Source organism: Poecile atricapillus, chromosome 17 (genome assembly GCF_030490865.1).
Source record: "Poecile atricapillus isolate bPoeAtr1 chromosome 17, bPoeAtr1.hap1, whole genome shotgun sequence".
Lineage (NCBI taxonomy): Eukaryota > Metazoa > Chordata > Aves > Passeriformes > Paridae > Poecile > Poecile atricapillus.
In genome coordinates, this window is record NC_081265.1 from 181,131 (window position 1) to 208,647 (window position 27,517).

The 27,517-nt window shown below is 42.2% G+C and overlaps 2 protein-coding genes and 1 long non-coding RNA gene across 3 annotated transcripts in view; 2 read left to right on the forward strand and 1 right to left on the reverse strand.

Annotated features, from left to right (window-relative positions):
• FASN (fatty acid synthase) overlaps positions 1-7,874 on the forward strand; it is a 41,753-nt gene extending 33,879 nt beyond the window's left edge. The window contains exons 36-43 of the mRNA XM_058851996.1: positions 106-257; positions 531-773; positions 2,325-2,513; positions 3,015-3,242; positions 3,638-3,858; positions 4,388-4,486; positions 4,616-4,867; positions 5,980-7,874. Coding sequence (XP_058707979.1) covers positions 106-257; positions 531-773; positions 2,325-2,513; positions 3,015-3,242; positions 3,638-3,858; positions 4,388-4,486; positions 4,616-4,867; positions 5,980-6,117 — 1,522 coding nt within the window. The 3' untranslated portion in view covers positions 6,118-7,874. The remainder of the gene's footprint in view (positions 1-105; positions 258-530; positions 774-2,324; positions 2,514-3,014; positions 3,243-3,637; positions 3,859-4,387; positions 4,487-4,615; positions 4,868-5,979) is intronic.
• On the reverse strand, positions 6,293-10,463 carry LOC131585671 (uncharacterized). The gene is made up of 3 exons (XR_009279008.1): positions 10,139-10,463; positions 9,055-9,246; positions 6,293-8,169 (listed from the first exon to the last, which is right to left on the reverse strand). It is a non-coding gene; the product is annotated as an uncharacterized LOC131585671 (long non-coding RNA).
• A 59-nt stretch (positions 10,464-10,522) lies between these two features.
• Positions 10,523-26,081, forward strand: DUS1L (dihydrouridine synthase 1 like). The gene is made up of 13 exons (XM_058852012.1): positions 10,523-10,896; positions 14,412-14,520; positions 15,437-15,487; positions 17,213-17,325; positions 18,060-18,142; positions 18,307-18,410; positions 19,357-19,501; positions 20,067-20,163; positions 20,525-20,613; positions 21,402-21,568; positions 22,373-22,410; positions 25,318-25,393; positions 25,719-26,081. The coding sequence occupies exons 1-13, from the start codon at positions 10,660-10,662 to the stop codon at positions 25,868-25,870; spliced, it is 1,461 nt and encodes a 486-aa protein (XP_058707995.1). The 5' UTR covers positions 10,523-10,659; the 3' UTR covers positions 25,871-26,081.
• Positions 26,082-27,517: the final 1,436 nt, after the last annotated feature.

Genomic DNA, 27,517 nt, shown 5'->3' on the forward strand with positions numbered 1-27,517 from the left:
ATGGAACTTATCAAACTTAGTTGTTTTAGTCTTGCACTAGCCTTCAACAGTAATACAGTTAGCAGGTTTTTCTGATGGGGCTTCTCTCTCCTGCTCTGCTTCAAGGGTAACTCGTAAGAAGTGTCCAGACCTGGACTATTTTGTTGTGTTCTCCTCTGTAAGCTGTGGAAGAGGAAATGCTGGGCAAAGTAATTATGGCTTTGCCAATTCTACCATGGAGCGTATCTGTGAGCAGCGATGTCATGATGGACTCCCAGGTAAGATGACTTTACTCATTGCACAGTATAAACTATCTTTCAAACATCCAGGTGAGGACCAGCTTGCCAGAAACCTGTGCACTTATCTGGAGTGATAGTTGAAGGCTGTTTCCCACTCCTAGATGTTACCCTGAGTCATTCATGTGTGCATGAATACTGACTGTTTAACAGTACTGAGGAAATGCAGGCCTTAGCATAGCTCATTATTAACTCACTCCTGTTGCTGCCATGTGCTTTAGTTAGCTGCTTAGTGTGTTCTAATTTCTTCTCCAGGCCTGGCAATCCAATGGGGAGCCATTGGTGATGTGGGTATCTTGATGAAGACAATGGGAAATAAAGACATTGTCGTGGGAGGAACGATTCCCCAACAAATGAGCTCATGCCTGGAGGTGCTTGATGTCTTCCTGAACCAACCTCATCCTGTCATGTCTAGTTTTGTCCTAGCAGAGAAGGTCTCAGTGAAAGCTGAAGGAGGTAGTCAGCGGGATCTTGTAGAAGCTGTTGCTCACATCCTGGGTAAGTGCTGTCACTCAAGCACTACTGGACAGAGCCCACTCTCTAATTACTTTTGGAAAGCAGTGGTGCTGCTGTAGGTGCTCTGTTCAGCAGCTCTTCCTGATCTCCTGTGGTGTGGCAATGTTGCTTTTGTGAGACTGTTTGCTTTTTTTTTTTTTTTTCCCTTTACACTGCTTCTTCTCTCAAATAATGACTGTTTCTTGTATGGGGTTTTCTCTGTTACTGTGTTTACATAGATATGCATATATACTCCAGTGTCTTGGGTTTTATTTAGAGTGAACTGGTACACTTTCTCCAAATGGAGAATCAACAAGAACAGCCCCCAAGAGAAAAATTCTGGGACAGCACATGAGATAGCAAATATATAACTAACTTTCTGAGTACTATTCCAGCTTTCAAACATTCACCTTATGTCCCCATGCCACAAAAAGAAGCTTTTCTCTACTTACTGCTTAACTGGTAGTGCATTCACTTACCAGCTCTGTCTGTCATCCCATGTGAACATCTAATAACCATAATTAATTATGCATTACAAGTGCCATGTCCTTCTGTCTGTCTTGATTCTCCTTTTTACCATTGTGTCTCTTATTTTTGTGTTGGTAGTGAATAATTGCTGTCAACTCTATCTACTACTATCCACTTCAGTTATCTGTTTTGCAGGCAGAAATGTCTATTGATCCTTTGTTTTCTACCAGAAAAGGTACTGATAAATGAAAGGCAGTCTCCTGAGTGTTACTTAAGGAGTTGTGTGCAGATCTTGCAAGATAAATCTTCCAAAAAGACAGCAAATCTGATCTCTCAGAGCAGATGTGGCTTTTAGAAGTGATCAGAAAGGGATTGGGAAACCACATCAGCTATAGGGTTAGTTTGGAAGAAGAGAGTATGAAAGCAACAAAGGGAGGAGCTAGTAATGAAGCCTAACAGGGGGAAAGCCCGAACATGGGGCAGCACAAGGTGGAGGAGGGGACAAAGAGCTGTAGATGCAGGTGTTATTGTGAGAGGCCTTTTACAGGTAGGGAAAGGGTAAGAGTTTGAACAGTGTGAAAATTGAAGGGGAAAAGACAAATGAAGCCTAAATGTATCACCTCTTCCTCCAGTGTCGTATGCATCAAGTATTGCAGTCAACCGTCACTGACACTGATAACTTTGATCTCGTCGTAGCTGAGGATTAGTTGCATTAGGTCTAGGACTGCAGTTTCAATTGGAGCCTCCAGTGTGTGGAATCTGTCTAGCTGACTGACTGTTCTGTATTTGGTCTAGAGCTGATGTGAAAATATTCACAGCTGTATAGCTGGGATTGATGTATCCCCTGTCATAAATCTGTACACATTTAATACATACTCTTAAATACTAGATCCCATATGACAAAGGTGGGGGTTGTAGAAGAAGTGATTTATGAAAGTATTAGATGATCCTGGAAGGTAAACTGTAGCTCTGCAGCTGCAGTTTATTGAGATTTTAAGAGAAAGAAGAAAGTGAAGAAAGCTGCTAGAGAGAGGCCCAGAGCTGAAAAGGAATTGGCCTTTTGCTAGTATGCTCTTTTGTTCTCAGGGGTCCGTGATGTGAGTAGTCTGAATGCTGAGAGTTCCTTGGCTGACTTGGGCTTGGATTCCTTGATGGGTGTGGAGGTGCGCCAGACACTGGAGCGAGACTATGACATCGTTATGACCATGAGAGAAATTCGACTCCTTACGATCAACAAACTGCGTGAACTTTCTTCCAAGTCCAGGACAGCAGAGGGTAAAGTGTCTGGATTAGGGCTGCTACCAGTCACCTGAGTCCAAATAATTAAGCTCCCAATCTGTTGATTTCATCTGTAGTGACATAAACCTCTACCAGATCATGAAATAAAGTTATAATTGAATAGCTTTTAAGTGACATTCATGTCACAGAAGTGTATTGACTACTGAGAGCAGGGTATATGAGCAAGGCAAGTGCTTGTGCTTGGCTAGCAGCTGCATGCATGAGTACTGTTATGCAGCTGTGTGTGGGATTCCATTTGAGACCTTTTACTTGTCTGGGGAATAAACAATCTAATGCCATACTATAGGAAACTAAAAGTATCTGCAGTTGCTGCAAAGCAACTGACAGTAGGAAAAACCCCGTGTCTATGACCTGATGATGTACTGAGGCAACAGGCTAATCTAGGGCAGCCCTGAGGTTGTCCTTTAGGACTATGGCTATATCACCAAGACTGACCCTGAAGCTAATTGGGTTTGTCTGGTGTGCTTTCCTTCAAAGAGCTGAAGTCATCCCCACTGATGAAGACAGGCCCAGGCGAACCTCCAAAACTAGATTTGAACAACTTACTGGTGAACCCAGAAGGGCCAACAATCACTCGTCTCAATGAAGTTCAGAGCATGGAGCGCCCTCTTTTCCTTGTTCACCCCATTGAAGGATCCATTGCAGTTTTCTACACTCTGGCCTCCAGACTTCACATGCCCTGCTATGGTCTCCAGTGCACAAAAGGTATCTCAGTTCTTCAGCATCTCGAGTTTGCAAACATAACATTCTGATCTGTGGTTGCTTTTAGAGAGGGCTTTGTTTTTAGACTACTAAACTTGGAGGAACAAGTGTCAGGCCTATTAGTCTGCAGAGGGTCATGTCAAATATCCGTGGTATCAAGAAGATTAAATTGGAGAGTGTATGTATGCAAAAGTCAAAGCATCCTGTTCAACCTGTCCTTGAAAAGCAGGAATATAACTATTACTTGTCCTGAATGCAAGTTGTTAACCATAATTTAGTAATTTACCTGCAAGGTAACCTGGATGTTTCCAACAGGATTGTTTCTGAGTGCATGAGAACATATTTGTCTCTGCCAATGTCTTTTCACCAGTCTTTCTAACTCAGTTCCTTATTTCTAGCCGCTCCTTTGGACAGCATCCAAAGCCTGGCAGCCTATTACATTGACTGCATGAAGCAGATACAGCCTGAAGGACCTTACCGCATTGCTGGATACTCTTTTGGTGCCTGTGTAGCCTTTGAAATGTGTTCCCAGCTGCAAGCACAACAAAATGCTTCCCATGCACTCAACAGTTTATTCCTCTTTGATGGGTCTCATTCCTTTGTGGCAGCATATACCCAGGTAAGGGGCACGGAGATTCTTTTTTTCTGGGGACCATCATCAGGGCTCATTTTTCTCAAAGCTTACTGTTCTAGATACGAGCAATCTGAAAAGCAGACAGACTTTAATTCACAGGTATTTTGGAAGACAGCTGTAGACATTGGATACTTAAGAGATGACAGAAGGGTAAAAGCACATGAGAGGTGGTCCTCATTAAATGGCGAGAGTTCAGGCACAAATGTTGCTCTTGCTATGATAAATCATAGTGTTAGTATGTCTTCTGGAAGATCCTGGTGCCTGCAAGTCAAGATCCTCTTGTGGTGGTGCGAGGAAACCTTGCTTAAGGCTTCCCTTTCATTTTCATTATACATTAGAGAATACTGGGCTCTTGGCAATTTCCACCTGTGGATTTGCTTTCTAATCCATCCTGAAGGGATTTCCCCCCTTCCTTTTTTTTCCCAGTTCACACCTTTGGTTCTCTAATTGTTTTTATCTGACTTTTAATATCAGGCACATCCATCTCACGTTCACACTGTATTCTCTCTTCCAGAGCTACAGAGCCAAACTGACCCAAGGAAATGAGGCTGCACTGGAGACTGAAGCATTGTGTGCCTTCGTTCAGCAATTTACAGGCACTGAATACAATAAGGTAATGTTTCTTATTTTCAAGATCTATATATCTTGACATTGCACAAGAGGCTGTGTATGTTTTTTTTGTTAAATGGAGATGAATTCTCAGCTGTTGAGATTAATGTAGAAAAAATGTTAATATTTCCAGCTGCTGGAGGTTCTTCTGCCCCTGAAAGATCTGGAGGCTCGTGTGAATGCTGCTGTAGATCTAATAACTGAGATTCATACAAACATCAATCGTGAAGCACTCAGCTTTGCTGCTACTTCATTTTACCATAAGCTGAAGGCTGCTGACAAGTATATACCAGACTCCAAGTATCATGGGAACGTGACACTGATGCGGGCGAAGTCTCACAATGAATACGAGGAAGGTCTGGGTAGAGACTATAAACTCTCAGAGGTCAGTCTCAGGCCCACTGGTGTCTGTTGAGTTTCTTTTGATATTTGGGGAAGCCAAAGTATGGGAAATCATCCTTACTGAGAAAAAAAGGACAAGACCAGCCTTAAAGAAATTATTGTTCCATAGTTGTTGTGCTCTAACAAGAATAGAAGTTATCTCCAAAAAGAAGAATCTCCAAAAGCAAATGAGTTGATTGGTTCCAAGCATTTTCTGTAGGTAGTGAGGACTAGTAAGTCTTGCCTGTATATAGGATTTTTTCTAGGTAGATAGGTGTTTTCTGTAGCTGATTCTTGCTGCTCTCTAGAAGGACTTTGGATAATAACTATGTTAAAAGAGAGCAACTTTCAGTCTCTTTTTACTGTAGACCCTAAAGTTAGTTTACTGAATGAGGGCATCTTTCTGAAGACCAAGTGTCAGTCTTCTGACAATCAAGGCAGTTTTTCTCAGTTACGTTTTTTTCACTTAGAAGCTAGTAGTTAGAAGTAGGTTTCTTGTGGGCTAAAAAAGGTTGGGGTTTGGCCTGCAGTCCAGATAAGGTCACTGTTCTTTAGCCCCTGCTCACATACAAAGCTTAAGTTGGTGCAAATACCAGGGAAAATTAAGTGATTTTCAGAATTCCCTTCCTGCTTCTGGCATCTCCTATCCTTTCAGACATCTAATTTAGTCATTATTGATTCCAGGCTAATTTACATGTTATTGAGGTTACATAATGACCTTCTGGTTGTGGGAAGAAGATGGTGAGGAGAGGGTGTTTATTTGGTTTAGTTAAGGGCTTGGAAGTAGCTACTTTATCATTCATTCATTCTTTGATATTGTAGGTAAATTATTCTTTTGGTACTAGGTTGGTTAACTTCCTGCCCAGTTTATATTTGAGTGAATCACCTGTCAGGCTGTCAGCCTATTGTGCTTTAAAACTGGTTCCAAACAGTGCCCCACAGCTCATCTGTGAAAATATGTCAGAGTAAAACTGGTGCTGTTTTCAACTGAGTTTTTGGTAGAGATAGTGGTCTAAATGATGGGTAACTTAGAAGACGAACAAACCCAAAGTGGCTAGGTGACCAGCTGGTTGTAAATTGTGAATGAAAAGTTTTTCTTTTTCATACTTGACACAGGTATGTGATGGGAAAGTGTCTGTCCACGTTATTGAAGGAGATCACCGCACCTTGCTGGAGGGAGATGGCGTTGAATCAATTATTGGGATCATCCACAGCTCACTGGCAGAGCCACGTGTCAGTGTCAGAGAGGGTTAACTTCTGCTTCCTCAATGACAAAGAAAATGCCAACAACATTCCTAGTTATGACAGGTCCCAAGGAACTCTTCCTGTTCAACATCTCATCTGCTCTGCTGCCGGAACTGGGAGGTCCAGCTGGACTCAATTGGTCTTTTTCTGTCTCTTTCTTGCTTATCTTTTCCAACTTTTATGGGTTCTGTCTCCTTCCTTTCCTATGGCTGTTTCTCCCCCTAGTCTGCCTATCCATGTTAACTGTAATGCTGTGACTCTGTCACTGCGCACTGCAGTGAGGGTTCCCCACAGATGGTTGCTTCCTACACCCTTGGCAGTATAAAAAACAAATTTAGGAGTAGATTTCTTGTGCTTTATGTTGTTTTTGTCTTAACATTATTCCAAAGGGTATGTGATAGCACTTGTTGACCAAGCCTAGTGAACAGGGAGAGGAGCTGCAGCTGATTTTGGAGATACTTTTTGTCTGTGAAGAATCTGTCTGCAGTTTAGGTCAGAAAGAGAATTCCATTGAGGGTTTTGTAACTATATTTTTTAATTTGCTATATTCTAAGTATTTATTGTGTCAAACCAGAGACTTCCTACTTGGTTGTAATTTATCGTGGGTTACAGGAGTAAAGAAACACCCCTTTTTAGAGGGGAAGGTTTATTCTACAAGGGAAAGTTGCCCGTCTTTGAAATAAATTGGTTTCTTGTTTGGTTTTTTTTTCCCTTTCTCCCACTGACCTGCCCTTTTCAGAAAGAAATAGGTAGAAGGAAGGATTCTTGCCATCATGTACTCTTCAGAGGAGAGAAGGGCTTGGGGGGATAGGGTGGATGGTTTGACAAATGCTGCTGTATTGAGCAGCCATAACTTGGGCATGATGAAAACAGGCAAAGCTGTGCCTAGGCAGGTACTTTGTTTATATTCGTGCAAGGTTCTGTGGCCCGCTCCATCAGACCCTTAGTGTAAAGCACTGAGATTATTGACTTACCTTATTCCCTCTCACCTCCAGTTTTGCCACCCAATGAAGAATATGGAATGGGGAGGGTAGGGAATAGAATTCCTTAACAATAACTGAATAAATCCTCCCACCCCAGCTCTCCCATAATCAAAGCTCAGGCAAACACACAAGTCTCTACTCAAAGCCCCTATATATTTTATTTAGCACAGGGCTTGCTTAAGCCTTGTGTATTCATTTTCCTTTCAGTAATGAGACTGGAAATCCCAGATAAGTTAGCTAAGTAATACGTTTGGTGGTCTGATTTTAAAACACAATAGTACCTTTTTAAAGGAAATTTGCATAAAATTCAATTGAAAAATTTCTTGCCTTTGCTATGCTGGATCTGTCCTTTCTGAAATCAGTAAATCCTTGTTACACTTATGATACAGAGGAGACCTGGGTAGCAACGAAGCACCAACTAGGAGGAGCTACTGTGCTTCTCGGAACTGCTGTAAAACCCCAGTTCTCTGCATCTTCATCCCCCAGTGAAGTATTCTGGTAGTAGAGGAGCACTCCCATGACAGGAACAGATGTCTCTTCACTGCAGGTTCTGACCTCGTGTCTTTTGCTTATACCACCCTCTGTTGATAGTGGCTGGGTTAACTGATTTTAGTTTTATAAAGTATTTCTTTTGTGAAATCTGAAATAAAACAACATAATGTCAGCTTAAACCATTTTGAAATGTCTTGTTCTTGTTTTGTTTTTTTTTTTCCTTTTAATTAATACTTTTTGGTCTGAAGAGTGTCTTTTTGGCTTTTCTAGTATTAAACAGAATTCATCACTGGTTGGCTTTTGGATTATTTTCTACCATCATATCTTAATCCCGTGTTTCACCTGGAATCTCTCACTTCTTGGTATAAAGCAAAAACTGCTGCTGACTTACCTGATTTGTAGTCTGTAGAAATAATAATAGTAATAATGAAGGCTTAGTTTTCTGAAGCATGGCTTCTTGTTGCCGTGATTTTGGTACCTTAGATACAACCAATTTACAACCATAATACTGAAGTGGAAACATTTAGATGAGCTTTTATTTGCAGTATTGGACGGGCCATTCATACTCCTGCCTCAGTTTTCCCATCTGTAAAATGGAACAAAAGTGTATTGTCAGGGTCTCTCTGAGGGTTAGATAGGCAATGGGTATAAATGCTCTGAAGTTTTAGGTATGATGTCTTAAGTGTTGGGCAGTAACAGAAGGAGGGAAGTATGTGATATGTGAGGGATACTGGATCCTAATACTGCAGTGACTGTATGAGCTGTGTGCATACACCATGGGACTTCATTACATCTACTGCACACTGTCCTGTACCTACTGACATTGGGTACTACCTCAAACAAAACAAATGGGCAATAGTTTGTTTGGTTTAACTACTGGCAGTTGTAGTGAGCCTGAAAAAGAGGTGAAAGAATCCTGCTTGTGTTATCTGTATTTAAAACTAGAAGGAAGAAGAAAGGATTAAATGTAAAGCAAACAGGTCCAAATAGTGCTGTGCTAAAGTGTGTAATATCTGAATGGGCTGTGTGGAAGGAGCAAGGACTAATGCTATCCTGTCTGATGAAGCAGGAGTTTGGTGAGTTCCCTGTAAAAAGAAGTATGTATGGTTTCATCTAAGAGCTTAAAGATTTTGTTTTAGTCATAGAAGTTGCTGATTAATTACTTACAGCTGTTACTTACTCTTAATGTTCTTTTGGTTGTTATTGGAAAAGCAAAAGGTTGTTTTGTTTAGGGCTTTTTTTCCCCATAATTATCTGATTATGAGCTGCTGCCATGTAACCTGCTACATAACTGGCTGAACACAGTGGGCCAAAAATAAAAACCTTATTAGTGCTGGTATTGCTTGTTGTTTCTCAGTAGCCCATCAGATTAGATCAGATTAGACAGATGTAGAATAAAGAAGGCAAAATCCAATATTGCAATTTCTTATTTTGAGAAGACGAGAACAGAAGTGAAGTCCTTCATACTTACCCTTCTCTGTGAAACTGAAGTGGGAATTCTTCTTGTCAGCTGATGCATTCCATCCTTTTCAGAGAGCTTCTCATAGGCTAAAACCATGCTGATCTTAATCTCAAAAGTGAACAACAGTTGTCTAACTGAGGAACTGCTTAGGCTTACAGATGCACATTGCCATTTTGAAATGATGGTCCATATTCCTTAAATCTGCAATAGAAAGAGTTCAAGAATGTACAGCATATGTTGTCACCAGTATTAAAGCTATTATTTTGCTTTATTAGTTTACCACCTTCCTGAAGGCAAAGAACTACACCTCTCTTGCTGAAGATAGCAGTAAAAACAATGCAAGAAGGGCCACAGTTTAATAGAACTGGTTACTTAAAATAAGCAGTACCAGAAAGCATGTGAAGTCCAAAAGATTTAAGGTAGAATAGGAAGCAGGTGTTTGTTTCTTTTGCGCTTAAACAAGTGCCTGCAAATCAGGGTCAAAAGAAGGAAAAAAATACCCCTGGAACAGCTGCATCAGAGGAAAGGGGAGTGCTGATAGCAGGGACAGAGTCTGTATATTTAAAATAGCAACCTCATTCTTTTGGCTGTAGAGAGGTAATGAAAGATGGTAAAAAGTAATTAGAAGCTTGAAACATAATTATTGTAGCAAATTCATCACAGCCATGAGTGATAGGAAGCTGGAGACGAGGGAAATACAGGCTTTAACAACGAACTTGAAATGTGAGTCATTGACAGAACTTAACAGGCTTTACTGAGCAATGGGAGTGTGTACATGTAACTCTGCTTAGGCTATGGTGCTTTGTTTTATGATTTTGTTGGATTTTTTTCTCTTCTGAAGAAAAGGAGTCCTGTAACTCAAGTTACAGTGCTGTTTTGACTGGAGTAGAGATGCAGCATTTTTTATATGCTGGAAGGTATTGGCCGAGAGAAGCAGAAATCCTCCACTGTGCTGATCCTGGTGGTGGTCAGTAGCTTTATAAAACTATGCAGAATGAACGATTTTGTCATGGATGCTGTTGTATTTGGTTCAGTCAGATGGACCATTTTCACCTCTCTGCCCCGACCATCCGACACCTAGGATGGGACAGACCTCTCCGAGCTTTTCCGAGCTCTTGCGGTGCTCAGTCACGGCGCTTCCCCTTGGCACCGGCTGTGGCGGAGGCCCAAGTGCTCAGAGACCGCTCGGCTCGGGGACAAAGGACGGCAGCGGCGCGTACGGGCCGAGTGCCGGGGCTCCCTGAGCGCCGTGGCATCCGGGGGGAGCCCGCACAGGCACGGCGCCCCTCAGCCACTCCTCAGACCCCTCAGCCGCTCCTGAGCCGCCCCTCTGCCCTCTGCTGCCCTCAGTCAGCCCGGGCAGCGCGGAACCCCGCGGCCCTGGGCCTCTCCCGCGCGCGGCCCCTGCTGGCACCGCCGCGGTTTCTGGAGGGGACGGCGCGCGGCTGCACCGCTGAGCCAGCCGGAGGGAGATGGCGGTGGTACCGTCCGGCTGCGCCGGTGGCCGGCCCGGGCGCGGCGGTCGCGGCAGCCTGCGGGCTTCAGGCTGCGAGCCCCGGGGCGGCGGCGCGGGGCGGCAGCTGCCGCAACGCTGCGCGGGCGAGCAGGCGGGAGATGCCGAAGCTGCGCGGGGAAGCCTTCTGGAGGGAGACGCTGCGGAGCGCCCACTACGTGGTGGCGCCCATGGTGGACCAGAGCGAGCTGGCCTGGAGGCTGCTGAGCCGCCGCCACGGCGCCCAGCTCTGCTACACACCGATGCTGCACGCCCAGGTCTTCGTCAGGGACGCCAACTATCGCCGCGAGAACCTCTACGGGGAGGCCTGTCCCGAGGACCGCCCGCTCATCGTGCAGGTGAGCGCGGCCACCGCCCCGGCCCGCCCTGGCAGCCCGAGCACCGGGAGCGGCGGCGGCTGCCGGGAGGAGCTTCCCTGGGCTCACCTGCGGTGCCGTTCTTGGGTAACGTTGAGGACGCAAGTCAGCATTGCCAAACGCACCCGCGCCATCCACCCCGCTCGTGCTAACAAACCCAGGCGTTTTCTAAATGTGCACGAATTGAAGGTAGTCAGCCTCATTCACATTTTAACGTCGTTATATAGGATAAGAGAAATCTCATTTTCTTCGTCTAAATACCACTGGCAGTACTTAGCTCATGAAGATGTGTGTTTTTCTGTTTATCCCATGTTTAGCAAAGGATTTGCTGTCTTAATCACAGGGGGCTGGAGCACTGGACTTCTCATAGTCCCCTGCACCTCATCTTTAGAAACAGATTATAGTTGGTCTTGTAGAGTCAGGGTGTGCCCCGGATCTGGTACTAGTCAAGGAGGATCACAGTTTTTGGAGTAGTTCTCTGAAACCCTGAGCTCAGTGTTTAGCTATAGAGAAGAGATGCAATGAAGATAGGACAGACTTTAAAGCATGTGTTGCTTCTGCTTCTGGATTACTCTCTGATGTTCATGTACTTCACTCTATCCCAAAGAGGTAAAGTGGCTTGTGGAGCTGCAGAATAATACAGGGAAATACGGTTGTCATGAACAGAGGAATGATGGATTTCCACGTGTGGAGCAGTTAAATGGATGAGGACTCTTTACCCTGGTAAAGAAGTGTCTCCCTAGACTGAGGGGGGGCGATAAGAGAAGCCTGTAGAAATTTTGCTGGCTTGAAGATGATGAATGGGAAACAAGTAAGCATAGTGGTAGTTATAAACTGTGGAATTCATTTTTGTGGGATATACTGGATTCTGAAAGATTACATGAGTTTAGAAAGCAAATGAAGGAAAACACTTGAGGGTCTTTAGGTGCAACAAACACACCCTCCACTTCCAAAGTCCTTAAGGATACTTTTTCAGCTTCTGCTGTTCCCTAGTCATTTTGGTGTTCCCCTTTGATCTGCCTCAGTACAGCTTTCACAGAATCATGGAAAATTCTGGGTTGGAAGGGACCCACAAGTCCACAACCCACAAGTACATTGAGTCCAACTCTTAAGTGAATTGCCTGTACAGGGATAGAACTCACAGCCTTGGTGTTTTAGCACCATGCTCTAACTGAATGAGCTAATCTCAGCATCTTGTACATTCTTCTTCTGTGAGAGGTAGTTTCTTTTGACACAGAAAAATACAAGTGGTGGAAACTCAAGTAATCTTAGAAAGCTGTAAGTCACAGATCTTCAGCTCAGCAAGCTGTGTGTTCTGGGTGACTCTACCTGAACAGGATCAGTTGCTGTGAGCTTGCTGTGTTACCCTTCTTCCCACTGGCCACTGTTGGACGTAAAGTACAGAAGTAACTAATCTTTGGCTTGATCTTGTGCAGCAGTCCTTACAGATTTGGTCACAGAGTCTTGGAATTAGATTAGGCAGAGGTACATCTGAGTCAGCTGTGAAGACTTTGCTTACTGTGGTAACTTTCTCATTATGCAGCATGGTTGGAGACTTTCCGTAGTTTCAGTTATCTCTGAGAAAGAAAATTATTTTTTAATTTTAGTTGGTGTCAGTCATAATTTTATCTAGTGCTGTAGGGTTTAAGTAACACCTTCTGCTCAGAAGTGCTTACATTTTGTTTCAAGTTTATGTAAAGAGGTGATGGCACTGGTTTTTGTTAAAAATGAGTTTTAGAAAATCTGTTTAAAAGCATAAATGAGAAGAGTAGTCTGTCTCTTTCCTCTTCAACAAAGAAGCTTCAAATTAACCTATTTTATTCATTTGCTTTTTGCACTGTACTTTAAATGTAATATTAATTACATTCAATTAAGAGTGAACATTTTACGATAGCCCATGTGTCTGTTTCACATTCCATGAATTCTTTTTAGAGGCAATTGTACTTACCAATGAAGTTTGAGCTGTCTCAAGACTCAGAGACATTATGAATAACTCTTTCCTTAAGCACCACCTTTCTGTATTAAAATGCTATACTGTTTCTTTTTCAGAGGATGTTAAAAGTTGTTTCCACTTATTCTTGGCCACCACATGTAAAATATTCATCTGCTATTTCTTTGCCTCTTGAATGCTCATCTTTCTCATTTTATTATTTGAAGGTTGAGGATCTTTAGCTGGTAAGTGTCACAAATTTTATTTGGAGGGTTTTTTTCATATAATCATAGAATATCCTCACTTGTAAGGGATTCACAAAGTCCAGCTCTTGCACAGAACAGCCACCAGCATCCCACCAGTGTTGTCCAAACGCTCCTTGAGCTCTGGCAGGTTTAGGGCCATGACCACGGCCCTTGAGAGCCTGTTTCAGTGCCTGACCACCCTCTGAGGAAGAATCTTTTCCTGATATCCAGCCGAAACCTCTCCTGACACAGCCCCAGACGTTCCCTCAGGTCCTGTCATTGGTCACAGAAAGCAGAGATCAGAGCTGTCCCTCTTCTGCCCCTTGTGAGGAGGTTATACTGTATGGAATCTCCCCTCTGTCTCCTCTTCTCTAGGCTGAACAAGCCAAGTGACTTCAGCCACTCCTCATATGTCCCCTCCACATCTTTCGCTATCTTTGTTAGCTACTTTAGACACTAATAGCTTTCTTTGGATCTTTCTTACATTGTGGTATCCCAGACTGTCCCCAGGACTCAAGGTGATGCAGCCCCAGTGCAGAGCAGAGCAAGACAATCCCTTCCCTGGCCCAGCTGGCGATGCTGGACCTGATGCCCCCTGGGACACAGCTGGCCTTCCTGGCTGCCAGGGGACTGCTGACTCATATTCAACTTGCCATCAACCAGGACCCCCAGATTCCTTTCTGCAGCACTGTTCTCCAGCCTTTTGTTCCCCTATTTGTCCGTATATGTGGAGTCACCCTATCCCAGGTTCAGAATAGGCTGCTTGTCTCTATTAAATTCATATGGTTGATGCTTGCCTAGCCCTCTGATTGTCAAAGTCCCTCTGCAGGGCCTCTGTGCCTCCCAGGGAGTGGACAGCTCCTCCCAATTTAGTATCCGCAGCAAGGTTACAAGTGTCAGCAAGGTTACAAGTCATTTATGAAGTCATTAAAGAGCTCTGGTTTCATCTAAGATGGAGCTCTGTGGAATCCTAGTCATGACCGGTCACCAGCCTGGTGTCATCCTAGTCACTATAACCCTTTGCACTTGACTCATGAGCCAGTTGTTCACCCATCACACAATGTGTTTATCGAGCTGTGGACTGGATATTTTGTCCAAAACCATCCTGTGAGAAACAGTATCAAATGCTTTACTGAAATCCAAAAAGATTACATGACATCGCTTCCCTTGATCATTTTGAGAAATAGTGTTTGATATTATTAACTGTGCATACTTGCCTGTATTCTGTAGCAGGTAGTTGCTTCAAAAACACATCATAACATTTTGTCAGTACTTGAAGAAAGCTATTGCCTGATTATTCCACTTCTCTTTGGTTTTCACAGTTCTGTGCCAATGATCCTGAAGTGTTTGTCCAAGCAGCACTGTTGGCTCAGGATTACTGTGATGCCATAGACCTAAATTTGGGTTGCCCCCAAATGATTGCAAAGAGAGGTATGTGCAAATCTGAATCCTGGATAAGCAGAGAAATGGCAAATGGTGTTTCAAATGTGAATGTTGGCAGTAAAATACCAAGAGGGCCAAATCAAGCCTTTGGGAGGGGTTGCAGTACTGCTGAAGTCAGTTACACCCAGTGTAGCAGGTAACACTTGGTAGTACCTAAAGCAAAAGTTAGATATAATTCATTCTTAATTAATTAATTTATCTTAAGTGACAGCTCCTGTGCCTAGAATATCTTCAGAAACATTATTTTTAGTGAGAGCTTGATTTTCTTTCTGATTTTTGCTCCAGCAGCCTTTTTTTGAAAAACTTCACTGAAAATTACATCATTCAGACACTTAGAATTTCCTATTTCCCTGATACTTGCAGAGTTTTTCACAATAGTGTAGAAGCGGATGACACCTGCTGAATTCCTTAGATACTGCATATTTGAAAACCAGAAAGAGTGTTTGAAAATTTTGTATCAGTTAAGGTGTTGAGAAGATATTTGTTCAGTAACTGCCCATTCTTCTTCTAAAATATCTTTCAAAAACTAATTGGAAATAATTAGTAGTGCAAATAGATGTTTCAGTAAGATCATCTGTTACTCTAATGGGATTTATTAAACATCTGGTATAAACCCTTAGAATTTGGACTTTGAGCTGCAAGTGTCAACACATCAGCCTTGGACAGTACCAGTAAAAAGTAAAAATAAACAAAAAGGTGTGGGGATTCCTTGTTTATCCTGTAAATCTAGGGTGGCAGGAAGAACAGAATGATCCTACTCTTCCAGTTGGGGCAGGACAGAGCAACTCTGTTTCTGCCAGTGAAGCATATGAGTGTCTGGATCTTTGTTTGTGAGAGTTTATGAAAACTGTGCTTCAGGATCTTACTCTTCTGCACAAGTCTGTCATATGCTATTTTATCATAGGTCACTATGGAGCATTTCTGCAAGAGGAGTGGGATCTTCTTCAGAGAATGAGTAAGTATTTAGAGAAGGAATAGGATGAACTAATTATTGAGAGGAGGTTTAGGGATTTTGGGGGAAAGGAGGTGCATCATATTTTTTTGGGCAGAGTTCTGTTTGGGTTTTGAAGTGGCGGTTGCCTTTGTTGTTTTTTGTTTTGTTTTGTGTTTTTGTTTTGTTTTTTTTCAATTTCGTACTGTATTCCAGTGGCACCCTCAAGATATTTGGTGGTATCCCACTGTAAATTTGCACTTCATCTGCAAAAAGACTTAAAGACTTTTGTACCTGAAACAGACTTAAGGTGAAAGTCAGTCAATGAAGTTCCAGTCTCATATGATAACTTAGTTGCTCTCCAACTGTAGAAATCATAAAAGTCCCAGTGCCTCAGTTTCTCACTTTGAATTTCTCAGGTGCCCAGAGCCATGTTTCTGCTTGAAGCCACAGCTGCTCTTTTCTAATCAACTCTGTGTACCCTTTCTGTCCACAGTATGGCAAAATATGCTTTTCTTCTAATTTGTGTAGGTTATTTTCAGGCCATCAGTAGCTGTTGTGAACAGTATCATATTTTTTAAGAAATACATTATATACATGAAATACTGATATCAAAAGCAAGGTTTTGGACATTTTGTAGAACTAAGAATGTGCCTTCACCCCACTTCAAAGCAAGTGTTGGAACCATGAAGTTAGAGAGTCTTATTTCTGCTTGCATTCCCAGTGGTCTGGGGGATCTTGAATGATGTTTGGTACAAAAATGCTGCTGGGAACCTGGAAGATAAGACAGTGTTACATGCCTAGCATGTAATGTGTCTGTTGAGAAATATGCAGATCAGAATAGCCTCAAGGTCATCTAGTTGGGTGAGAACCCAGGCTGTCTTGTAAGAGAGTTGTCTTAGACTGTCCTCTTCCTCCTTCTTTCCCTAGCCACCTTTAAAATGGTGGAGCACTTTTTTCTACTTGCACCTGTATAGACTTTGTTTGGTCCTTTGAAAGTGTGATGGGAAGTACCTGTCTTTAGAGCTCGTAGCATTTGGATTAGAAGACAGCAGGTGACTTCCTACATTGTATATCCAAGCTGTGGAAGAGAAGAGAATTTCAGACACAGCATTACTCAGTGTTTTCCTGTTGTCTCTCTTTGGTAGCTCTCTTTATGGTATTTTTGTGATTCTATGTACTGTGTAAGGACTATGAGTTTACCATGTTGTTCTAGATTTCACCCTGGCTCTATAACCTACATTTACTACTTGATTGCATCCACTGTCTACCTCGCTTGATAAGCCTCTGCTTGCCATGGATAAGACTCTACTCTATAATGATTATTTTGGTGATAATTTGCAAAGAAGTGAAGCACCTTTTTGTGGGAAAGGTAGACAAACGTTGATGTTGGAGGAGTACAGTAGCCTGTGATGATAATAAAGTTGTATCAATAATTAATTTGTGAGGGGGTGGTCACTGAAAGTGAAGGCTTAATGCAGTGGAAGTGTTAGGGCTATTAAATGGGTGACTATTTTATGCCACCTTGTTAGGATGCAGATTTTGTGCTTCATGCGTGTGTTACTGTTACGTGATTGAACTATGCAATAAGGATTCTAGAGGACACTGCTGATTTTTAAGCTGTGAGAGCTGCATAGCAGTAACTTCTCATTCTTTTTCTATACCACACCTGGTATCAGATCTTGAGGAGAGCAGACACTTTACATAGCATTGTGCAGCCCACTTACCTGTCTTTTCAATCTTTCTCAGTTTTACTGGCTAACGAGAAGCTCTCTGTTCCCATCACATGCAAAATCCGCGTTTTCCCAGACATTGACAAGACAGTGAAGTACGCACAGATGCTGGAGAAAGCTGGCTGCCAGGTAAGAAGGCAGCTGGTCCCTCTACTCTTGCACGGGACACATGTCTTTGTGTAAAGTAAGTGATGACCAGTTCTTGGTGTATTGTGGAGATGAATAGGCTGCATTATTGTGCAGACAGAGCAAATGGGATGCAGACAGATTCTGTGTGTTTGCAGTCCTAGGCTGTGGGTCATTAGTGTGGTACAGAAGACACAATGATTTCAGTCTCTTGTAATCATTGCACTGTGAGCATCTCAGTCTTCACATAGTGCTGCAGGAGGCAGTGTGAATGCATGAAATCCACCGTATTGTAGAAGAAAAAGGGTATCAAAAGGTATCACTAGAAGAAACAGGCAGCTTTCTAGGATTTAACTCAAATTAAATTGGAAGAGATGGTCTGTAGTTAGAGACAGTACTGACAGTATTGGACCTTCTGCTGAGGAGAAAGCTAGATCAATATATCACAAATTCCAAAGTGAATCACAAATGGAATACAGTGCAAAAGGAAATCTGTAGGTTTTCCCATTATAGAATCTTGTCATGACATGGAATAGGAAAATGAAAGGAGCCTAAGACCATGCCACAGTAGGTGACCTACTGATATCTTTCTGTGTTGCTAAACTCCCTGCACTGTTGAAATAGCAGGAAGAGCTCAGTAGCATCCATGAGGCGTAGGGAGTGAAAAGAATTTTTTCTCAGTGGATTTATTCCAGTGGTTCATGCATGTGGAAAGTAAATGTAATTTTGTGTTCCAGCTGCTGACTGTACATGGCCGTACTAAAGAACAGAAAGGACCACTTGCTGGCGTGGCATCTTGGGAGCACATTCAAGCTGTAAGGTTAGTGAGAAGTACCAGCCAGTCTTAGTGGATTCCTGTTAACACTCTAGATTTTAAACAGAGTGTACAATGGCATTGAAGAGCAAACAAATTTGTGTTACAGTAGAATTTCTGGGTTGACTCTAATTCTCAATTTTATGCATCCATTTTATTCACTGGTATAGAAAAGCTGTAAACATTCCTGTATTTGCAAATGGAAACATCCAGTGTCTCAGCGATGTGGAAGAATGCATACGTAAGACAGGAGTACATGGCGTCATGAGTGCAGGTAAAATGAACTTTTACTCAGATGAAAACACGAGTTGTTTCTTATTCCCTTAGCGGCCCCGTATACATTTATTAAAAACTTATGTCAGATTGACTTGGTGAACAGCTTTACTTGAGAGCTGAGTGGCCATTCTCCCTCATCTTCTACTGACCATCTCATACCAGGACCAGGAATCACTTAAGATTTGTAAGAATTGTTATGTTGGACTTGTAATACCATTGACTCATTGATCTTAAATCTAACTACTTGACAAAGGCATATGGGGCTCCTGTTGTCCTGGAATATTTTTGTGATATCTGTTAATTAATGGAACAGTTTTTAAATGGTTCTCAATTAACTAAGTACATCTGTGGATTAATATTCCTACAGGTGGCTCATGTTGGGTTGGGACAAGAAAGAATTGACATTATTTCCATAACTTACAGGTGGAGCTAGGATAGGCATCAGAAAGAGCTTATAATCACTCACACAGTTAAAGAAGGGTTGTAGAATCTTGGTTGTAGAAAATACTGATTAACAAAAGGCTTATGAAGCCGGTAGAGAAAAGCACAGTGAGAAGCTGTATCTCTGAACTTGGGCCAGACAACTATCAAGACATAAGGCAAGACACCGGTCATTCCGGTATTTAACCATTGGGCAACAAAAGCAGTGATTTCTCTATTTATTAATTGATTTACTGTCTTTGTGTTAAGGTTAGACACCTTTCTAGAAACTGTACTCTAATTAGACATGAGCTGTTCAGCTGTTCAGCTCATTAGGAACTGTATAGTGAATTACAGTATGCCAAGGTCAGGCTAGAGTTTTACAGACCCTGTGTTGTTCTTGAGAGTACATGGGTGATGTGGCTGTGGCAGTAGGATTACAGAAGAGATGATCAAACTCCAGAGCAGAGATTTTTTGTTTCAATCCTGAAATGAAAGTTTGAGTATTTCTTTTTGTTCCCTAGAAGGTAATCTTCATAACCCAGCTTTGTTTGAGGGCCGGAACCCATTGGTGTGGGAGATGGCTGAGGAGTATCTGGAGATAGTGCGGAAGTACCCTTGTCCATTGTCTTATGTTAGGGCACATCTCTTCAAGCTCTGGCATCACACGTGAGTATCTCCAGAGAACTCTTAATGTTTTCAGGGCTCATCCTGCTTAGCAAGAATCTGGGTTTTCTGGAAAAGGATTTGTTTGGCCAGAATGAGTGTGCTGCAAGGTTTTCTTTGCTTTTCCTGGCTGGAGAAGGGTGTGGGCTGAGGCCTTTACCCTTCAACAGGGCATGGGGAATGAACAAGTTGCCACAAGATCAGCCAGGGTTGTGAGGTCACAGCACACCAGATGCAATGTGGTTATTGCCCATATGCACACACACACACTTTGTGGCAAACAAATTAACTATCTCCTTGTTCATGTGTGGCAAAGTGCTGTTGCATTTATTGTGGAGTAAGAGCATGGCTATGGGCAGTTACTGAGAAGCAGATGATGCACTGTGCATTCATGGTTAGCTTATGTCAGACTACCTTGGTTGTCTGGAAGAGACATATGTGTGCTTTTCTTTGGACTTATGAAGAAGAACATAAGCTTCTACTAAAGGCAAATTAATCAAAAAAAGTATATTTTTATTTTTAGTTGATTGCAGTCTAAACATAATTTGATGTTTGGGATTTGCCTTAGGCTTCAAGTTTACCAGCAGCTGCGTGAAGAATTAGCAAAAGTGAAGACTCTAGAAGGCATCGTAGATGTCAACAGGGAGCTGAAACTGCGATGCCAGGTACCAAGATGGGCCCTAATCTCCCAGAACAGCACTGCCTGCACTTGATGGGAATGTACCAAGTATGTCATAGAGCTGACATCCTTTAGTCACTTCTATGAGACTTTGTGGTTTACTAACCATGATATTTGTAGCTTGCTACAGTAGCATCCCCTTAAACCTGGATAACTTTATGTGGGATAAAGTTGATTTAGGAGTTACAAATGTGCTTCAGTTCATCTGTTGCAGTAGATGTTTTTTTTGCCTATATGTAATTGTAATTGTTAGCTTAAATTTCAGTTTGTGATTGCCTGGAGTTTGAGTGTTATGTAGTGTATTTTCTGACAACTCCAGGAAGACTGACTGTAACTCTATGCTGCAGGAAGAAATAGCTAATCAGAAAGAAGGAGAAAAGCCAAAAGAAGGGTTGCCTTTTTTCCACTGGATCTGTCAGCCATACATCAGGCCAGGGTAAGTTACCTATTTTGATACTTAGAGGTACTCATAGGCCTTTCCCACCCATATCGTCAATATCAGCCATTGAGTCTGTTCTAGGAGCTCTACATTCATTTAAAAAAATAAATAAATAAAAATTAAGACTTTGGATTATTTTTATTCCAGTTCAGTTTTTTCCTAGTTATTGCTTTGTTTGTGGGGATGTTGCTCATTGTTTGCATCTTCTCCTTTGGATCCTCCTCAAATTTCTCTCTCTCTGGAAAGTAAAAATGAGGAATCCCACTGCAGCTCAGAACAAGAACCTGATGTGCATCGAATATGCTACCTGACACTGCTTTATTGTTACATGCAACATGAATGTTGCTGGTAACTGCTGTGGTAACAAAGATAAGAACTAAATTGTATTCTGTAAAGGATGCCTTTAATGTACGGACAAGCTTTTCAGATAGCTTATTCCCCTTCTACTGAAAATTGGGCTGAAGAAGAGAAAAAGTGTGTCAAGATTAATACTTAATTAAATACTTTTAAAAATGCTTAAGTAAAACCTGGGAATAACAGGTGCCTAATTTAGCCGACCAACTTTAATTGGCTTTCCAACTGATATATCTGATAGTGTGTCTGTTAACTGCCAGTGTTAACTGAAAAAGCCAGGTTTTTCTATCCCACTTCTAAGGGCAATGACACTTCACTGTAGCCATGACAGAAAGGTTTATGGTTTACCCATATTTCTGTAAACCAAAATAATGGTCAGGGACACCTACTTCTTCCCTCCAGCCAATTTATTATGAAATTCACTGTTTCAGGCCAAAGGAGAGATGTAGGGAGAATGGAGATAGTGGAACTGAAAAAGGTGTGCGAGGGAAACGTGCTCTGGAAGAAGAGGAAGATGGGAATTCTGAGCTTCTGTCAAAGAATAAACAAAAAAAGAAGTTAAGAAATCCTAATAAAAGCTTTGATCCATCTTTAAAACGTAAGTTCCATTTATTGGCATGAATGTATGGACAGTTGCTGATACCACCTTTGACATAACTTGCCGCTAAGAATTTTCCTGTCCTGTGTACTTGTAGAAACTTCTTGAAAAAGAGGGGGAATTTTTGCTGTTGAAATTTCAGTACCAAGTAACATGATTTAAATCATGTTCACTAGTAAAGGAAATAAGGATCAAAATATCTCTCTAAGCATCTTTTTAAGATCAAAATGGTTTACAAACTGAATTGTAGCTGTCGCTAGCATTTGAAATGGAAATTTTGTACGAATTTCAAGCTGATGTCCCTGAAAATTAAGCCTTCTGATCTTGTTTTCATAGTATTAGTTACTTTCCCAGGAAAGTAACTGTAAACACGTGTTTACACATTCCTTCTAAGAACCGTCTTTGATGGATGTTTCACATGACCAGTGTGATTGGGAAGGTGGTAACTTAGTTATCCGATCCCTGGTCATTGTCATACTGGAGTCAGAAAATAAAAGTATTTTCTTTTCCTGTCACACTACTGAGACGTGTTCATGTGAATCATTCCATGTCCTTTAGTGACAGATGTCCTCCTGTTTTATGCTTGACTTGAGGATTAAAATTTTCAATGCTTGGATTTTAGCATAGAGGCACTTAAAAATGCAAAGTATTTTTACCTGTTACTTGAGGTACTGTATTTTTATTTCAAAAAGACTCTCTGTCTAGAAAAGCACCAAGCTTTGTCTGGTTCTGATTTTTTTAACTTATTTCTTCCACATAAAAATACCATTGGTAAAATCAGCTTTCTCTCTCTCTCTCTCTCAGCCAAATATGCAAAATGTGATCAATGTGGAAACCCTAAGGTAAGTCATTTCAAGTGTCCAAAGAGTGTCCATAGAGCATTTCCATTAAATGGACATTAAATGACCGTGTAGGGATCAATCGCACAATGTCTGGATGGAGAGAAGTGGCAAGTGGTGTCCCTCAGGGGTCTGTATTGGGATCAGCACTGTTCAGTGTCTCCATCAATGATGTGGACAGTGGGATCATGAGTGTCCTCAGCACATTTGCAGATGACACCAGATGAAGCTGAGTGGAATGATGACACACCTGAGGGACAGGGCCATCCAGAGCAACCTGGACAAGCTCAAGCAGTGGCCTGTGGGAACCTCTGCAAGATTCTGCACTTGAGTCAGGGCAACCATGGTACCAAATCTGGGCTGGGGGGGATGAACAGATTGAGAGCAGCCCAGGACTTCAGGGTGCTGGTGGATGAGAGGTTGGTCATGATTCAGCAATGTGCACTCACAGGCTGGAAAGCACCTGTGTTCCAGGCTTCATCAAAAGCAGCATTTATTGAGCCAGTGCCTTTACTCTGCTCTTGTGAGACCCCCACCTGGTGTCCTGCATCCAGCTCTGGGGCCCTTGGTGCAGGACACATGTAGAGCTGTTGAGGTAGGCCCAGAGGAGGCTACAAAGATGATTGAGGGATGGATTCCCTCTGCCATGGAGACAGGCTGAAGGACCAGGCGGTGTTGAACCTGGAGAAGGCTCTGGGGAGCCTCACTGCCCCTCCCAGTGCCTAAAGGGGACTTAAAAGAAAGAGCAGTGGACTTTTTAGCACAGCCTGTTGCAGTAGGACAAGGGGTGGTGGGTTTAAAGTAAAAGAGTGTAGATCCAGACTAGATATGCATTAGATTAAAAGTGATGTTTTATTGAGCCAGTGGCCCAAGTTTCCCAGAGAGGTTATGGATGCCCCATTCCGGGAAACATTCAAGGTCAGGTTGGACAGGGCTCTGAGCAACCTAATCTAGTTGAAAATGTCCCTGCTTTTTGCAGGGAGTTAGAGTAGGTGACCTCTAAAGGCTCCTTCCAACCCAAATTATTCTGTGATTCTATTGTTATTCCAAATCCTGAGGTAGGTCCATGCCAGTGCCCCATCAGGCACACGTGTGTGTGTGTGGGGAGGAAAGTCCATACTTGGGCAAAAGCTTTTTAACCATTGTGACCAGTCTCTGAGGTTGAAGGTGCTGCACAGAAATCCTTAACATACACAGGTTGAGGGAATTTGCCTTGCTCTCCAAAAAAAGTGCAGTCCTGCTGCTGCTGAGGGTATTGATTGCTAATACAGTTGAATGAGTTTAACTGAATTTCCCAAACTATCTCCAGATAATCTCCAAGCAAATCTCCAGACTTCCACATGTGTATGACATACGTATTTTACGGTGAAATGAAAAACAAATTTATGGTTAGTGGTGGGTGGAGTTTTTCTGCAAAGTGGAAATTTGAATAACTGGTGTGGTTCTTAGTATACCAATATAAATACTTCAAATGCCATCCCAGTACAGGCTGCAGTGAGTGTCAGACAGCAGCTGCAGCTCTGATTTGCATTGTGTTTGGATCTCTGCCTTTATCAAAACAAGCATAAGCACCTCATCCTCAGTTCTGCCTTTGCAGCAGATTAACATTGGCTTTCACTATTAGCAATGTGAAATGAGGCAGCTGGTTTTACAGGTTCTGTATTGAAATTCCAAATATTTTGATATTTGCAAAAGAGTTAATTTTGCTTTTGCTTGTTTGTTTTTCCCCTTGGGGAGCACAGCTGTTTGCTTGACAGGGCAGTGTTGCTGAGCTGTGTGACCTGAGTGTATTTATTGCTGCAAATATACCTGTAAAGCAGGGTGTAAAATGCAAGTAATTTTGTGTTCTAGCTTAAAAATTTGCATTAGACCTCAGGGGGCAGCCTGCAATGCAAGCATGTGATGTTGCTTCCTGTTACCGCAGCACAGCAGGGGCAGCCAGCCGGGACTCAATTTAAAGTTGCAGCTACCGAAAAAAATGGGATTTTTTTTGCTGTGTTCATTACTGGGAAAGCATTAAGCACTGGGCTGACCTACTTTCAGAGCTGTCCTGTTTCATAGCTAATCCAGGTGACATCACTTGGTGCATAAATCAGGACTGTCTGCACCAAGGCTTAGATTTATTTTTGTTTTGTTCTTGCATCCCTGTAATGTTGCAAGTAGCTCTTGAAATCTTCTGACTAGGCCTGCATTTTTTTCTTTTTCCTAGATTATGTATTTCTGAGCTATGTCATGAAATGGGGTGGCGGGGTGGGGGATGTGGAGAAGGAACTCAACTAAAATCTCCCTAAACATGAAGGAATTTCTGACTGCGGTGGAGGGAACCAAACTAAACATCAACCCCCTTTTCTAAAATGTGTGTGAACAAAGCATCCCAGAGACCCAGTCTCATATAGCCACATCATCAGTTAGCCAAGTCTCAGCTGCTGCTGTCCCCTAAGGGTCATACATTATATTTTAATAAGTAAAAGGTGTATTTTAAGATGCAAGTAGGGAACTAATTCTGGTGGTAACATATTTTAGCAGATGGTAGCACGTCAGGCACCATGTTCCATGTTGCAGAGAATGAGAGCAAGCTCACCAGCACCAAATGGGTTCATGCTTGTTGCAGAGGGCTTATGGCATGTGTCTGCTTGTGGTGGGTAACCTGGGCTGCCCACCAGGCTGTGGGGGGCCGCACAAGTTGAATGTGGATATTTTTTTGGTTGGTTGGGGTTTTATTGTTCTTTATGTGCAAACAGTGGATAGCCCCCAGTATGACACCAACTCCATCATCTTCATTAGGCTGAGTACATGGGGTTTTTTTCTGAAGATCTGAAAGTGCAGAGCTGTATTGTTACTTACTATAGTAAACAGTAATAATTTTATTTTCACTGACACAAGCTTCTTTATACCGCTCTCCCAACCCAGGGCAATAAGTGTGTGTTTAATATGTGCCGAGGGTGCTGTAAGAAAAGAGCATTCAAGGAGGTAGCAGATTGCCCAGGTAAGTGTATCTGGCCTTACCAAGCATCAAGCAAACATCTTATCCATCGCCCATGTATATTCATTACTTTAATTTCTGGGTTATGGGGTGTAGGTGAGTGTTAAAATCTACATACTACCTAAAATGCCACATGCTATAGTTTATAGTACCATTTTAAAAGACTGCTCTTCCTTGTTTGTGCGTTATTGCTCCTGCTTCCAAAGCCTTGGGATGTACTTTCCAGTCTGTAAAGACCCATTCTTTATAATGAATGGGGTATTCTGTTTAGCACTGTAGTAATCTCATTTCAGGATTTTGGAGTTTTTTTCCCCTTTCACTTTTTCAGGTCATGGATTACTTTTTAAGACCAAGTATGAAAAATCCCTTTCATGGCAGCACAGTCAAAGAGGAATTCAAACCCCAGACATCAATCAGAGAGGAGATGCACAGGTGGGGGAGACAGCAGTGCTGAAGGAGGCTGCTGACAGTACAGGGTGAAGCTTTGGAAATGAACAGTCCAAGAGCTCCTGCCAGACCACTACTTCCCTGGGCCAAAGAATGTGTCATCTCCAGCTCACTGTCAGCTGTGTGAACTTGTTCCACATGATTAAGTTCTGGAAAAGTTTTATTTAAGTAAAAAACTGCTTTTACTCAGGGAATTATCCTGCATTTGAAATAAAAGAGATGCAATTAAATGTCTCATGCTGCATTTGAAAGACTGAAAATGCTGCATTTTTGGGTGGAGCCAATTTCTGTAAGCTGCCATTACACTCTGCCTCCTGTATGCTCATTAACCCTTCATGCTCTTGTTTTTAATACTGTGGACTAAAAGTATTGTATTAGAACAGCCTTCTGACATGCTAAAAATAGCTACGTCACTGACTTCCTCACTAACAGAAAATGTGCCACATCTGGTAGTGTTTTAGGCCACATTTTCAATGCAGAAAAGGAATGCAGCAGTGCTTGGAAAATGTGAATGTAGAACTATAAGATCTTGCTATATCCAATAGTTAATTATTATTAACTAATAATTATTAGTTTCTTATAGTATAATGAAACTTAAGAGTCTTCCATGAGCCAAAGGTTGGGGGAGGATGAAATCTCTATTTTAGTTAGAGAGGGTTGTCTACAAATATGTGGGAAGCTGGAACCAAGTCCATGAATGTTTCCCTGCTCAAGGTCTCATACTTCATTATGTGGTCATTTGTCCTTCCCACGTGATAAATTTTGAGAGACATGTGACACAACCAGATGCAGGTCCAACAAATGCCTTTTTTACAGATGGGAATTTGAAACCACCTCTTCTACCTCCTGTGGAAATAGCCCACTTCTTCCCTTGCCCAGGCATACCTGCTAAAGCTGTTAAGTATTCTGAGTTTCCTGGTCTGTTCCTCCCTGCACTAGTAAAAAAGCTAAATATTCATTAGCCTAGAATTTCAAACTGTTTAACTGACCTGTTTCCATTTACAGTTTTCCCAAAAAATCAAAAAGCTCAGTCATTCTCCTGCTCAAAGTCTGCAAAAGCAAAACAGATGGTTCCAGCACAAGAGAAGTGGGGCTGCATGATTTGGCTTATCTTCCTACCCACACAGATTTTAGATCACACCTCCCTTTCACAAATACAATCTTCTCACAGAATCACTAGTGTGAAGGAACAATCAAGGTAGCTTTAGGCTCCTAAATTCGGGAGGGGCGCTACGCTTGAGAGTACTAATTGGATACCTTTCTATAAAGAATTAGTATTTAAGGTCTGCTTGTCCTTCCCCCATCCCAAGGCATTTCTTAGCAAGCACCGTGGAGAAATGCAGACAAACACTTCGCTCTTGTTCACTCCTGTCCTGGAGCTGTGGCTGAGGCTGCCACACTCCTGACAAAGGGCTGGAAAACCACTCCGTTTGGAACTACAACACAGACTCCCCTCTGTGCAACCAGCTACAAATCACCACACTAATGGAAAAAAGTTCCAGCCTGAACTTTCAACAGCCATGCAAGAAGATGCCAACCTTGCAGTTACTAAGGGCAAAGCTGTCCAGATGATCACTAACCAACGCTTGTGAACTTTGAGGCCAAATTACAACATGAGCAAAGCAAAGCCACTTACTGTTTACACTGACCACACCTGCGCAAACAAGGGATTACTTTCAG